We start from the raw sequence: 14,503 nt of genomic DNA on the forward strand, positions 1-14,503 counted from the left end.
ACAAGGGTTGAAAATTTGAGCCTGCAAAAAAAGTACCAGGTACAAATACCTCTGGACATGAAATCTCAGTTTCAAGAGGAACCTGGCATCACCGGTGATTGCCTACGTGTAAGTGTCAAATAGCATTTTTCTTTGAAGTAGTACATCTACTTTTGTAAACACTATCCACAAAATTAGCCATCTGTACTTGTTAGCTGGGTAAAATATTTACAAGTGCACCCCACAACAAGCAACTATGTACAGAGATTAAAAAAAATTGAAGTACTAGAAGTTGTATATTTACAAAGTAAGCAAATTATTGTGAAGAGAAACACAACCTTCAGCAAGAGCAGGGAACAGGGGCACGGCTAGAGGTCAGCGAGTTTGGCAGCGCAAGCGACGTCTGCTTCCACCCTCCGCAAGGAGCCTGCACACACCACTGCAGCTCAAAGCCTCCTGAAGAACAGGATCATCACTTAGTAGTCACTTTGGGCCTGATCCAGCAGAGCACACTGGCATGCGCTCAGAGATTGGAGTACAAACGTTCCCAGGGGGAAACCAGCAGGACTTTTCACATGCCTAACTTCCCAACTCATCTGCATGTGCATTGCTGGATCAAAGCCTTACTGAACACGCCACATGAATACAGTTTCCGTGTCTCCGTCTGCACTCTTTTGCAACACATTAGAGCAATACAGGAACTTCTTTAATACCTGTCCACCACCACGAGATGGACATAACACTAGCACATTGTCTGGCACATAAACTGGCAAGGGGGAAGCAGTTCCCTGAATTTACACAAAGAGTAACTGCTCTGTGCTCTCCCAGATGTTACCGTCTAATTAGAACACATCCATTTCCACACAACTTTGCAATAACAGAGTTAACCTTGTGGAGACTGCAAGCCAATTCACAGTTGAACAGAACTACTGATTTCTCTCCCCTTCCCCTATCCCCTATCGCAACTCTTCCTAATGTAGGTCCTGGACTATTTTCTGGAACCTTTTGATGCTGAGCTTTGCACTGGTACACTGGAATATGTAAAGGCTGAGTTACCCCGTGGGGGCTTCTAATCACCTTTGTACCGAACTGTGAGAAATCATGTTCTTTTTGTTTCTATTGTGACAATCTCTTCCAAAGTCCTTACTTGGGCTTTCTCTCTCTGAGCTACTTCGTCTTAACCTCACTTGCTCTTTGTTTTCATCACTTTCTGCTTCAGAGTCACTCAGCTCTAAGTCAGGACAGTATCCATCATTGTCCTGGTACGGAGCACCTTCCAGCGTCTGCTTGCTCCACAAACGGTCTTTTGTTGCAAGTCTTCTTGTTGGCTTGTCACAGCACCGGAGATCTTCTGTGGTCCTCACAAGGCTGTTGGTAGCCTCTTTGAAGGACCGACTAAAATGTTCTATGGTGGACTTTCTGAAACTGCTCTGGCTGGCCAAGTGAGCCGTGAGCACAGACTCTTGTTCATAGGGTGTCTGGCTGGAGCTGTCTCTCTGGCTCACATCTCCAGCCCTACCCATCAGGCCATTGGACTTTGTTGCCAGCCTTGAGTTATCCTGCTGCACCCGCCCATTCCCAATGGAACTCTGTCCGTGCAAAGCAGCCTGGAGAGCTAAGGGCTTCCCGGATGGCTGGCCTCGGTGAAACTCCAGCATCTGTGTGGGGCCAGAATCCTTCGTCTCACCCCGAGGCTTTCCAATCCCTGCCAGCAACCCGTTACTTCTGCTCTCATGCTGATACCTGGCATAAGATTTTGCTTTAATCTCAAATGATTCCTTTGACATCGGCACGCTCCGCTTGCTGTAAACAGTGCTGTTGTTGTCAGGAGAAAGCGGTCTGTTGCCAGGCTTCAGCGAGTTATTTTTGCAATCTCCTAGTGCTGACTTGGGCATTTTTAACTTCAGCGTGATCCTGGGAGGTGGGTAGAACAGTGTATTCTCTAGTGCACTTGTCAGGGTATGGCCTACAGCAGAAAGACATGAGGGGAGAGAAGAAAAAAGAAGCTTTTTTTAGAAGAGAGTAATTGTTTTGTTATCTGTAACAAGTCTTACAGTCCATTAGAAGGTCATTCAACAATACGAAGCATTTGCAAGCAATTAGTGTGAAATTATTTTAGGACATTAAAGAGAAGCTGGGATAATGAAAACTGCTCCAAATTATTCACCATTTCAGAATTTAGGTAAGCATTTTAGCATTTCCATTAAAAACAACAGCATGCCCTTTTAAAGGGCTTTAAGCCAGTGAATGAACCAGTTTTGAGATATGACTGAAGTAGTTCCAACAAAGCTATAAAAAAGGTTCGTATTCAGTTTTGGATGGAGAAAAAACAACGCTTCAAACTGAGTTCCAGTTTGGACTTGGTTCAACTCTCTGCTTTGTATTATATAATTCTTTACACTTTAAAAGTCTTTTCACCCCAATATATTATTCTTTACGATATTATAAGCATACAGCACCCATTGCAAAGCAGCTACCAAGCTTTTCCAATAAGCATTACAAAAGCACTTGTATTTGCAAAGTCATAAAACAAATTTAGTAGACATTTCTAACGAAATCACAGAATCACAGAATGGTTTGGGTTGGAAAGGACTTTAGAGATTACCTAGCTCCAACCCCTCTGCCACAGGCAGGGACACCTTCCACTACACCAGGTTGTTCAAAGCCCCATCCAGCCTGGCCTTGAACACTGCGAGGGATGGGGCAGCCACAGCTTCTCTGGGCAACCTGTGCCAATGCCTCACCAGCCTCATAGTGAAGAATTTCTTCCTTGTCCTAGTCTAAATCTCTGCTCGTTCAGTTTAAAGCCATTTCCCCTTGTCCTGTCACTGCATGCCCTTGTAAAAAGTCCCTCTCCAGATTTCTTGTAGACCCCTTTTAGATACTGGAAGACTGTTCTAAGGTCTCCTCAGAGCCTTCTGTTCTCCAGGCCCAGCACTGTAAATGCAGTTACAGAAAACCAAAGTGCTTTAGAATACTGCTGCTTCACAAAGTATCAGTCTGATCTAAAACAGTTTAAAAACCCCACCTTCTCAGTACTAATGAAACCTATCTGTGTTTCAGAGGTAGAGAAAAAAAAGACAAGCAATCAAAAAAACCTCAAAGACTTCACTCTTAAGTCATTAAAAGCGTACTATGTACCCTGACAGAATTTTAAAAAAGTAATTGCACTGTAATGTATACTCTTCTTCTTTCCAAATGTTGTGTTCCTGATTTCAAAAGGGTCACTATAAGAACAAAGGGCAGAGTGGGGTTTGGTGCATCAGCATTCCTAACCAGTTACTGTTCACTCTTAAAAATGAGAGTACTTAAACTCTTTTTGAAGGAAGGAGAGTAACTGCAGACGGTAATTGAAGAAATGCCTCTTTGCATTGCTCATCAAGCATGCGAGGCAACAGGAGAACAGCAATTCCCATCAGTCACTCTTCCCTCTTGCCTGAAGGAACCAAGTATGACAGCAAGCAAAAAACCTTCTCAGCTGGAGGACAAAAGAGCAGTGCAGAGCTTGCTGTGGGGAAATAACCATAAACCAAAAACCAGAGGCCAAAGGAAGCAAAAACCTAGAGATCGCCACCAGGTTGTTTCTGCTGTCTGGATGCCCCAGTGATGGATAAGTAATAGGAATATACCACAAACAGCCATAAAATCAAGAAATATCGAAGTACATATTTTAGGAAATTAGAGTCTTATGTGCGTTGCTACTTTCACTGACTGCATACTTGAGCAAAGATTTTAAAGGCAGATTTACAGTGTTAAAAACACTAAGCAGGAACATAAAGAGAACACATTTTTTAGTTTAAATACAGACAGAATGTGTAAATATTTTATATTTGTATGATTACCTGCAGCGATTTCCTGATTAATGAGCTGGACTTGCAAATTGAAGACCTGTTCATGTACTTTACTGTGAGACAACTTCAGTTTCTCTCTCCTGCTTACCATGTAGCAGAGATTTCTTACCTACAGAGGAATAATAGGAGACTTACTAGGCAATACAAAAAAAAATCCCAACATAGTTATAGAAAGTGCATCAACAACAGAATTTAAACAACATTATGTGTAAATCCCTTGGCAAAGTTCTTGTGGATATTACTGAGCATATGTAACTAAGAGTAAAAAAAATATCCTGGATTTTTTCTTTTTCATTGCCAATTTAATGAATGCCTTGAATATATTCAGCAAGACAATAGAAGACCTTTTCATGTATAAGAACAGCGAGCAGAGTTCTAGCCAAAAGAAAAGTAAGCAATTTCTAAGACCTGCTTGTCTGCAACCTGCTTCCACTGTGTACAATGCTGGAGATGTTACTGCTGGCAATACCGGATTCTCCCAAAATTTCCCTGCAAAGTGTTTCATAGAATGATTTTTAACAGCTAAACTATTTTTTTTCCCCTAAAATTAAAAGAATACTCTGGCTTCTTGTGCAGCACACACATTCTGGATGACACACTTCGCAATTTATTTTTTGACTCCACTGCAGGCTAACAAAGTTCAACAAAGCCAAGTGCAAGGTCCTGCACCTGAGTTAGGGCAATACCCAGGATCAGTACTGGCTGGCAGATGAAGGGACTGGAAAGGCCCGGATGAGAAGGACATGAGGATACTGGTGGCTGAAAAATAGGACATGACCTGGCAATGTGTGCATGGAGCCCAGAAAGCCAACTGTATCCTGGGCTACATCAAGAGAAGAATGACCAGCAGGCTGAGGGAGGTAATTCTGTCCCTCCACTCCACTCTGGTGAGACCCCCACCTGCAGTACTGTGTTCAGCTTTGGGCCCCCAGCAAAAGACAGACATGGAGACACTCACGTTGGAGTGAATCCAGGAGAGCCACAAGAAAGGTCAGTGCTGGAACCCCTCTCTTCTGAAGAAAGGCTGAGAGTTTGGGTTACTAAGTCTGGAGAAGAGAAGGCTTCACAGAGACCTTGCTCTCTCCCTGGGACAATAAGGAAGCCTTTTGTTACGTGAAAGGGGATTATAAGAAAAAGAGAGACCAGAGCATGTAGTGACAGGACAAAGGGAAATGGCTTTAAAGTGAAGGAGGGTAGGTTTAGATTAGATACAAGGAAGAAATTCTTCACTATGAGGGTGGTGAGGCATTGGCACAGGTTGCCCAGAGAAGCTGTGGCTGCCCCATCCCTCGCAGTGTTCAAGGCCAGGCTGGACAGGGCTTTGAGCAACCTGGTGTAGTGGAAGGTGTCTCTGCTGTGGCCAGGTGGTCAGACTAGATGATCTTTAAAGGTTACTTCCAGTCCAAACCATTGTGTGATTCTGTTCCACGTAATTCTGCTTTCACTATTTGTTTGAGTTTATTTATTTATTTAATAGCAGCATTTCCACCTAAAATAATGAGAACAGGAAGAGACACTGAAAGTTCTTGATACACAATTAAAAAAGCTTTCAGAACAGAGTTTAAGGGCTGGTTGAAAGATGTTTGCCAAGCATACCTCCCCCAGCATTCAACTTCATCTGTTCACAACTGGAACCTCTCTCCCCAGAAAGGAAATTCCAAGATTCCCAAATTCATATTCATCCCACAATGTAACTGAGTACAGTCTTGTGGCACAAGAAGTTCAGAAACTGAGACAGACGCTTCCAACCATGAATTACCTGCACTCAGGATAAGTATATCAATTTCAACAAAACTTGATGGAAACAAACCACTTGCCAAAACAAGAAGAAAAATTTTGAAATGGCCTCTTGGAAGAAAAACACCCCAAAATCCCAAACCTCCATTTGAAGCATGCTATGGGGTTTGAATTATTTTTTTTTAAATAAAGATCCATAGCCAAAGTAGTCCTGGAAAAGGAAATCAAGATTGATTATGACTAGATTCAAGACGACAGTTACACCAACAAGGGCAAATCTTGGCTCTAACATTTATCTCCCTGTATTTTCATGTTCTTCTCTCCCCAATATTGTTTTCCCTTTTCTTATAACACTATTTTCTCTCTTTTGATTTTCCTTCCCCTCTCCTCTCCAACATCTCTAAATCAGTTATCACATCTAACTTATTTGTTACCTTTATTATATTCACTATCTCTAAGCACCTGAAAACTGCATGTGTCACTAGACTGAGAAGGGACTGCTCCTGACAGTCTCTGCAGCTGGCAGTGCAGCATACTGAAAGATTTGAGTTGAAAGCTTTATTTTCTTTATTATAATTTTTGAAAACATCTCCCTGTGCTTCCCTCCATTCCCACTTCAGTCTATGAACAAAGACCTCGCTCACTTGCAAATAGGTTTCCAAAACTGTACCAGTTAATTTCTTACCCTCTCTAGGTCCTGCCTCAAATGCATGAACATCCTCATGCGAGTATGAATGCTATCTTCTTTTGGCTGCACCAAGCCATTTTCTTCATCCTCCTTGGGAGGAAACAATGGTTTGTTAAAGTTACTTTTTCGCTTTAATTTCCAGTAATTGTAGATGAAGTCTACAGCAAGTTTAGGAAGGCCTAGTTCTGCTGCAACATCCTCCACTTTAACTAGCGAGTAAAACTCTTCTTCCAGCTCTCGGAGTTTCTGGGCACGCAAACTAGTTTTCTCACTTTCTATTTGCTTCTGGTCCGACATGCTTTTAGGGTGCTCATCAATGTCAGGTAGTGAATTCTGTTTGTTCTTGCTGTGCTTTAGACAGTACGACTTAAACTTGACCTCATCGCCGTCATCCAGGATAGTTTTCATCTCTAAGCTATGCTCAAAGGCACAGGTGACATGAAAGGCAGTGATGCAGCTTTTCACGGAGCACTACAGACAAAATAAAACAAAAACCTCCATCACTAACTGTAGCAACAAACCAAAAAGGAAAAAAGGACAGAATTATCTTAACTAAAGTCCATCCCTACAAAACTTATTTCCTAAGCACTCTTAAAAATTCTCTATTGGTCTCTTTGAAGCTGGTATCACCCAATTCAGTATTTTCTTGTTTGTGAACAATGTTCAAAAGAGGAACTTTTCTATGCATCTATGACCCACATTGTAGCAGCCCTTATACATCTCAGCCTTATTTAAAAGAAGGCAACTCAGACTCACTCCTAAATCTCTGTGCTAGTGAACTAATTTGATAGCAAACAGCTATGAAGAGTAGGCATACTATCCACAGTCATCTGCATTATAAAGCATCTCCGAACACATAAAGAACAAAATGCAAAACCAAAATTGCCTTCTCATATAGATGACACACCACATAGAGTCACCACAGGACAAGTACATACCTGTATGCAAGCACCAGTTTTCAGTTTGCATAAACTACACACTAGAGCCCATCGACTTGGTGGAATGTGAGACACCTTTGTGATTGGCTCCATTCTTTCTGGACAAGCAATACTAACCTGTAAACGAAAAAAAAACCAAAACAGCATAGAAAGCAGTTATCAAGGCAGTAGAAACAAGCCCTCAATTAATACCAGATGAAGAAATATGACCACACATTTATCTCACTGTGAGATCTCTGTGTGCTCATACTTCTCAGCAAAGGACCCTGAAAGATCCCACATGAAAACAGTACCGTGGAATCCTACTAGTTTAACCTGGTGGCTAAAAATTGCGGTTCTTCAAAACATCTGATGCACCTGTAGCACGTCTTGTTATGAATTAGTTGAGAGACTGCAATAAGCGATGCTTATTTCCCCTATGCTACTTTTACAGGTCTAACTTACGAAGTATCAAAATGCAAGCTACTCAGAACAAAACAGGAACACTTACTCATACTTACCCAAAAAGTTCCTTTTTTATGATCCACAGCTCTGCTACAATAGCTACTCCTGTCAGCCCACAGTTTAGGGCAGAACCAAATCTATCAGTCAGCAGTCAGGGAAGGCTTCACTTCCCAGTTCTGCAGCTACTCTGAGCACTCCCAGTGCAAGAATGATTCTAACACACTTTCCTCACTACAGGTTGTATCAAGTATTATTTGAGAAAGAGTACAACAAACTTCTCTTACTGCAAAGCACGGTATATTCTCTTGTGCAAGTTTTCACTTAGTCTGAATGATCCATTTGTCTCCGGTAGACCAGATTATGGATATTAATACTAAAAGAAAAAAAAAATCAGATAAGCACAGGATACCTTTTCCTATTCTTTGGTACACTAACGTCCATATATCCTTTGTGATGGAAATTTCTCAGTTGCTTGTTGTCCATACTGGGAAATAAGGACTGTCCTTCATAAAGGGGACACCAAAACAGACATAAATTAGCTGTGTGGGCATCTCTGAGCCACTCCTGACAGACAGAATTTATCTAAGAGCAGAAACAAAACGCTGGCCAGCTCTGAATGACCGACATGCAGAACTGGACCAGTATGAGAATGGCACATGGCAGAAGATTTCAGTGAGGGAACTGTTCTGTCCCAAGAATTCCAGTCTCCAAAAGCTTGGATTCTGATGCTTACACCACACTTGAATGTAGCAGTTTCATGCTTTGGAGAGCTACCTGCCTGAAGCAGGAAAGAAAATGCAGATTCTAGTTGGCAAGATCTCCACGTTTTTTATGAACAATTCACCTGAATAGAGCAGACCTGTATTTCCAACAGTGGGACAGGGGCCTATTCTCAAAGGGGTCAGATCTAAGAATTCAAAGAAGAGAGGTTCCTAGGTCATACCCTATGGCACTATGAGGCCAGTATAATGCTAATTCCTTAAGAGAACAGTTAAGGCTGAGATCTGAACAGCAATTTTTTTTCTTCTTCTTCTTCTAGAACACTTGAGCATTATGCCGCAATAATTTTCATAGATTAGCTCCATAATATGACTGCCCTAGGGAAATCCAGGTTATATGAATTGGTTTAACATGTGATAATTAGTTGACTTCACAAGAGCCAGCAGACTAAGCTGAATTTCTCAGCTCCTCTCTGGAGATACATCAGCAATCACTTGATGCACGTATTAATTTTAAAACCTGCTTAATCCCTGAAAAGGGAAGGATTTGTTTCAGCAGACCTCCTTGGTGAGGCTGAACTATCCAAAGATAGCAGTGCTAAGTTCATCAAGTCAGAGAGTCATAGTTGCTATGCTCAAGCTGAGTAATTTTGCTACTCTCTTCGTACCATTGCATTGCTCTAAGGATCACTTAAAGCAGGCGGAAAACACAGGTTTGCAAGAGATTACTTGGTTTATTTCAACATTTTAAAAAGTTGATCAGCAGTTCATGAACTAATAACATATATTGACTCAAATAGGATTTCTTATCGGTTTTATTATAGTACTTCACACTCTGATCCCCCAGCTGAAGCCACATCTTCTGTAATATACTGAGGTAAACCTGCTGCATTCATTTCCAGAAGTCTTTATTAGGAAGATAGATACTTCAGAGAGGGTCCAGGTTTTACCAGATAAGGAGAATAAGCAGGCTGTATGTGATGCCCCCATCAGACAGAGATTACAATCTGTTGTGGCCTTCCTATAAATTGGTGGGTGACAAAACTGTCCCTGGAATGCTTGAATGGTTCCACAATATTATGCCTAGCACTCTCAAACATCATAAAATGTAGCTTTTTCACTTCCAAAGTGAGCCTAACTTGATCTTTCTTGAACCAGAGCTGGTTACAAGCTGCACAGAAATGTTATCACTACACTAGGATGCAAGACTTCGGGATTTAAAGGATTTTATCATCTTGTCAGGTTGTCTATATTCCTTTCAAAAACAAAATAGATTCTTCAGTGATTTTTTTTTCTTAATGGAGACTGAGTAATACCAACTTTCCACCATGCTTCCCAGCAGGATCTGGGAATTGACACAGACCTTGTCCCTCTCTGCCCTTTTAATGCTCTCCCAGCTGCTTCCCCAGAGGGGACTTAAGGTCAGGAAACATTTATGTTGGAAATACTGTCCATTCAGCTTGTAGTGCTGCCTGTTTATATTACCCCATTCTGTAAAAGCACAAAGAGGAGCTTACAGAGTCAGGTGTGATTTATTTATACTGGCTGCATGCTGTCTGAATGCTTCTGATGTTCAAAGAGAAGAGTCAAGGCAAAGTCTGTTTTAACTTCACTGCTCACAAGGGATCCAGAGAGCAGAGCGGCCAACATTTTCACTCTCCAAAACCTCCTATCCCAAGGCAGAAATGATCCATCTGCTGTAATATGTAGCTGTTTCCTGTTATTTCTGCACATTGTATCAGTTGTTACATTTAACTGCTGTACTCCGTAGAAGTGTTAAGAGTGGGATACGGTGAAGACAAGGACCTGCTGAAGTCTCTTCTGTGTGACTGCTATGTATATCCGCTGCCATCTCAACTGCCACCATCCTGTCCGCTGCTCTCCTGTTAACCAGCCACCAGCAGCTGCACAAGTGCACAATGATCTGCACCACTGGCTGGAGCGCAGCCACTCAAACAGCTGCTAAGGATAGTCAATTTGATACACATCCAGTTGTAGCAAGGAAAAAATAACTGTCTGCTTCAGCTGACACCACACTGACTCAGGGAGGATGTAACTGTAATGGGTGGTCTAAGGCAGAGAAGGACCTTGAATTTCAAAACACTCATCACAGTTTTCCAGTCTCAGTGTTCCCATTTTTTAAAAAAGAATGCTTTTTAAGAAAACATGAATTAGACTACACATTTACACACCAAGAGGCAGAAGAGCATCATAAAATCATAGAATGGTTTGGGCTGGAAGGGACCTTAAAGACCATCTGGTTCCAACCCCCTGCCACGGACAGGATCACCTTCTACTAGACCAGGCTGCTCCAAGCCCCGTCCAGCCTGGCCTTGAACACTGGTAGGGATGGAGCAGCCACAGCTTCTCCACGCAACCTGTGCCAGTGCCTCACCACCCTCATAGTGTAGAACTTAATATCTAATCTAAATCTAACCTCTTTCAGCTTAAAGCCATTCCCCCTTGTCCTGTCACTACATGCCCTTGTAAAACATCTCTCGAGATTTCTTGTAGGCTCCTTTAAACCCGCAACGAGTACACTTTGGAAAGTAAAAACCTTCCAACTTTTCCCATCAGTCAAGTGAGGGTCAAGAAAGTCTTTCAACAGCATTAGCTCACCAGGAAGGGAGGGAAAAACATTTTAAGACAGTGCTGAATGAGCTAATGAAGGAAAATACCTGGTGTAATTGCCTGCAACAATGCTAGCCTGTACCTGCTGACTCAGGAAGTCCCTCTTTGAAACCTTTACCAGAAGGCACAGACATGTTTATGACCTATTCCTCTCTGCATTCTGCCTTACTCTATTTTGTTAGGGCCACAGGAGGAAATGGCAGTGATTTTAGAATTCATCTGTTTCTTTTGGGGAAGTTCCAGTGTGCTACTGTCTTTGACAGAAGAAAAACAGGCATATGAGAATATACATTCTTCCCTGAAGTATCTTATCCCCAGGTCTTCAAACTCTGGGTTTTCTTGTTTCTTGTCCCCTGTAGCATGTGAGGCCAGAACTCTGCAGAAGGAACTAATCTGTCATTTCAGCAGATTCCCAAACGTTTTTCGGCTTCTCCTATGACTGAATTGTTTTACAAGTGACAACACAGAACACCAAGAGAGAGAATGGATCCAAGAGGCACTTCCCACCCCTACTGCCAGATGTCATTTCCTCGCTATGCCTGACACACTAGGCACTGGTGTGGAGGAGAGGAGGTGGCCGAGGCCTAGAGCCAGTGAAAAGGCTGTGGGAGCAGATGGATTCGAGGTCTCCCCCAGCAGCTTCTCTCCCTCAGCGGGAGAAGAGGTGAGCAGGCAGCATAGGCTCCTGCCCTGCCACCACCAGGCTTCCCAAACCTGCCAGCTATGCATCTGCTGGTGAGAGCATCAAGGCAATCACCTGCAGGAAGGACCTCTTGGGAAAAACAGTCTGCTCAAATTCAAGAGAGCTTCCAGCCAAGACACTTAAGCACATGAGGAGAAGTCAGAAGGTTGCTTTACTTATATATTTTATTAACTCTGAAATAAACCGTTTGGTTTTGGTTTGTTGTTTTTTTTTTTTTCAACTCCACTCTTCTTAGAGGTTGAAGAGGTACCAGAAACTGAAGCGGGCCTGAAAGGAAAAGTGCAACTGCAAAGATAACTTCCTTGAAAAGCAGGTATGTGTCTGAGACAGAGGTAGGAACTACACACTGCATCTGGTTGCTATGGTAGAAAAAATAAAACAAAAAAACCCCTAGAATCTTAACATCTCCCTCACAGTTTTGCCAACAAGAGTCCTGGCTGCTCTTGGGAGCAGAAGGTTCAGAAAAGAAGGCATCCATCCCGCTGATGTCATGGTGCCAACAGACCTGGCTAATGCCTCATATTAAACCACCCCTTAATGGATTTGTGGATCTTACCAGAGAGAAAACAGAAATATTCCAAGTACAAAATTAAACAAACCCCACCTATACAGGAATGAACATTCAACTTACAGACCTATACTGTTACACTAAACTTGATTCAAAATAGAGGAAGAAATTTAAAGTTTCGTTATGAAACTCTAACACGTATTCACACACAGATATATTTAAAAAGCCTTTTCTTATAAAATATGACATAAAAGATAAAGAGACTTATCTCCCCACCAAATCTAGTTAAAAAAACCACAAAACCAAAAAACCCTAACTATAAATCTTTGAATATATCCTATGCAGATACTGCAATGAGGTGGTTCTTTAAAAAAAACAAAAAACAAACAAAACCAAACCAAAAAGGATGTATTCATGCAAACCATACACCTAACTGAATACACAAATTCAGAAGAGAAAAAACAACAAAGCTGCATTTGTGTGGTTAACACTAGCTTACATCAGTAACTCTTTCTAGCAGGTTGCTCCAATACCATGATGACACCAAGAAGTGACTGCTGAGCAAATGGAGGGGACAAAGCGATTAATTAATGGGAACATAAGCTGGACTCTCTCCCAGTCTTCAAAGACTGTGCAGACTCATCAGAATAAAGCCCAGCATTAAGCCAGACAGATACCTTAAATCATGACAACAGAAAAGGGCAAGAGAAAGGAACAAGAAGGAGAAGGAGAGAGAGGAGTCTACAATACAAAAGGAAGAGGCAGAAATTAAGTGTTTACCTCTGGAATCCAGAGAGCACAGCTCACATGTGCCCACTTGGTCCCTGTCCTGGTAGCTTTCATGGCACCTCCTCTTTTGGGACACAGGAGGCACTGAGGATGTATTCCCAGGACACAGGTACGGCACAGCCAGCTCCCTTCAGGTACTTTTAAGATTCCATAGCATGCCTTGGAGGAAAGCATAAATATTGAGATAATATGAATACTGAAAATAAAATATTGAGATCATTGTGCTGAAATGATTTCACACTGAGCATTAATATTCACACAGAAAGAAGCTTTCAAATAGTAAAGGCACCATTTGGCCTTTACTTAATCCTTCTCTAGCTTCTTTACCTTAAAATGAGTCAAGTGATCAAAGAGATAAGCAAGCAGCCTATAAAGCAAAGACTTTTTATGCTGGTTTCTTTTTAAGTGTGCTTGCAATATTTGTTTATGGTGTAAAACATACCCACTGTGACTGCACAACACCACTGGCTTTAAATCATTTAGAGATTTAAATTTCCAAAACAAAAACTGTAGCCATCTCTTTAAATTAGCTTCTGCACCAACTGCTTCTTTAAAATCACAATTTCCTATTGCTATTAACTTTACACTGTAACATAAAATTCTATTTAGATGTGATGGGATATGAGTGGCTTGACTGAAGGCCATTTCCTGCAACCTTAAATTACCTTTGTCGTTACAGTTCTGTGAACTGTTTGTTACTTTAACTATTTATATAGTATCACAACAAAAAATTACGGCATATACTGAAATTATGAGGTGCTGCGTTTTACGACTATTTCCTGAGTACTGCATTTAAGACATTTCTCATTTTCCAAGGGGTTACGTTTTCCTAGGATTGAGAATTAAAAACAAAAAGGAAAAAAAGCAGAATAACCGAACCTGCTTTCTAATTCAAATTCCTAGCAGTTTTTGATGGCTAACTACATGTGTACCTAGACATATCCTGCTGTACGTATATACACGCACATCAAGCTGAATGGATCTAAAACCATGGGTGCCACCAAGGCCTAACTACACTCAACTGCTCCAAATATAAGTTCTGTCAAAAGCGTGGCTTTCAGAAGAAATCCCACCATTCCTAACACTGTCTCTGAGAGCAGTAACATTGAAACACTCTGTAGAACAGGATTATTAACTGCAACTAGACTTTCATATTCAAATCTCATATAAAATTCCCACACTTGACTTCCCAGCCTTCTTATTGTAAGAGCTAAGTATTTAATATGAGGTGATACCATAAAACATTGCACATTATGTCAGGCTCACAGAGAGGGGGACTTTTCTGAATTAAATTCTGCAAGACTCACTAGCCTAAAAGCTATTTTGATGTGGCGACTGCTGTAAAACCCAACAGGGGGAGCTGTAATCTAAATTTTACAAGTAATTTTTTTTCTCCCTTACGCAGCACTTTCCTACCAGCATCCCTTCTGTTACTAAAGCAGAAGTGACATTACACCTAAGATCACATTTAGGGGTTGTAAATGGGCTGAAACTATTTTCTGATTTAATCCAACTA

General features: G+C 41.5%; 1 protein-coding gene across 1 annotated transcript in view; it reads right to left on the reverse strand.

The window, feature by feature from the left end:
- Positions 1-1,052: 1,052 nt before the first annotated feature.
- JADE3 (jade family PHD finger 3) overlaps positions 1,053-14,503 on the reverse strand; it is a gene marked incomplete at its 3' end in the record, with an annotated part of 65,175 nt that continues 51,724 nt past the window's right edge. The window contains exons 7-11 of the mRNA XM_080613196.1: positions 12,979-13,146; positions 7,194-7,310; positions 6,253-6,726; positions 3,822-3,939; positions 1,053-1,945 (exon numbers count right to left, since the gene is read on the reverse strand). Of these exons, the coding sequence (XP_080469322.1) occupies positions 1,053-1,945; positions 3,822-3,939; positions 6,253-6,726; positions 7,194-7,310; positions 12,979-13,146 (1,770 nt within the window). The remainder of the gene's footprint in view (positions 1,946-3,821; positions 3,940-6,252; positions 6,727-7,193; positions 7,311-12,978; positions 13,147-14,503) is intronic.

This window comes from Psittacula echo (genome assembly GCF_963264785.1).
Source record: "Psittacula echo genome assembly, chromosome: 3".
Taxonomy (NCBI): Eukaryota; Metazoa; Chordata; class Aves; order Psittaciformes; family Psittacidae; genus Psittacula; species Psittacula echo.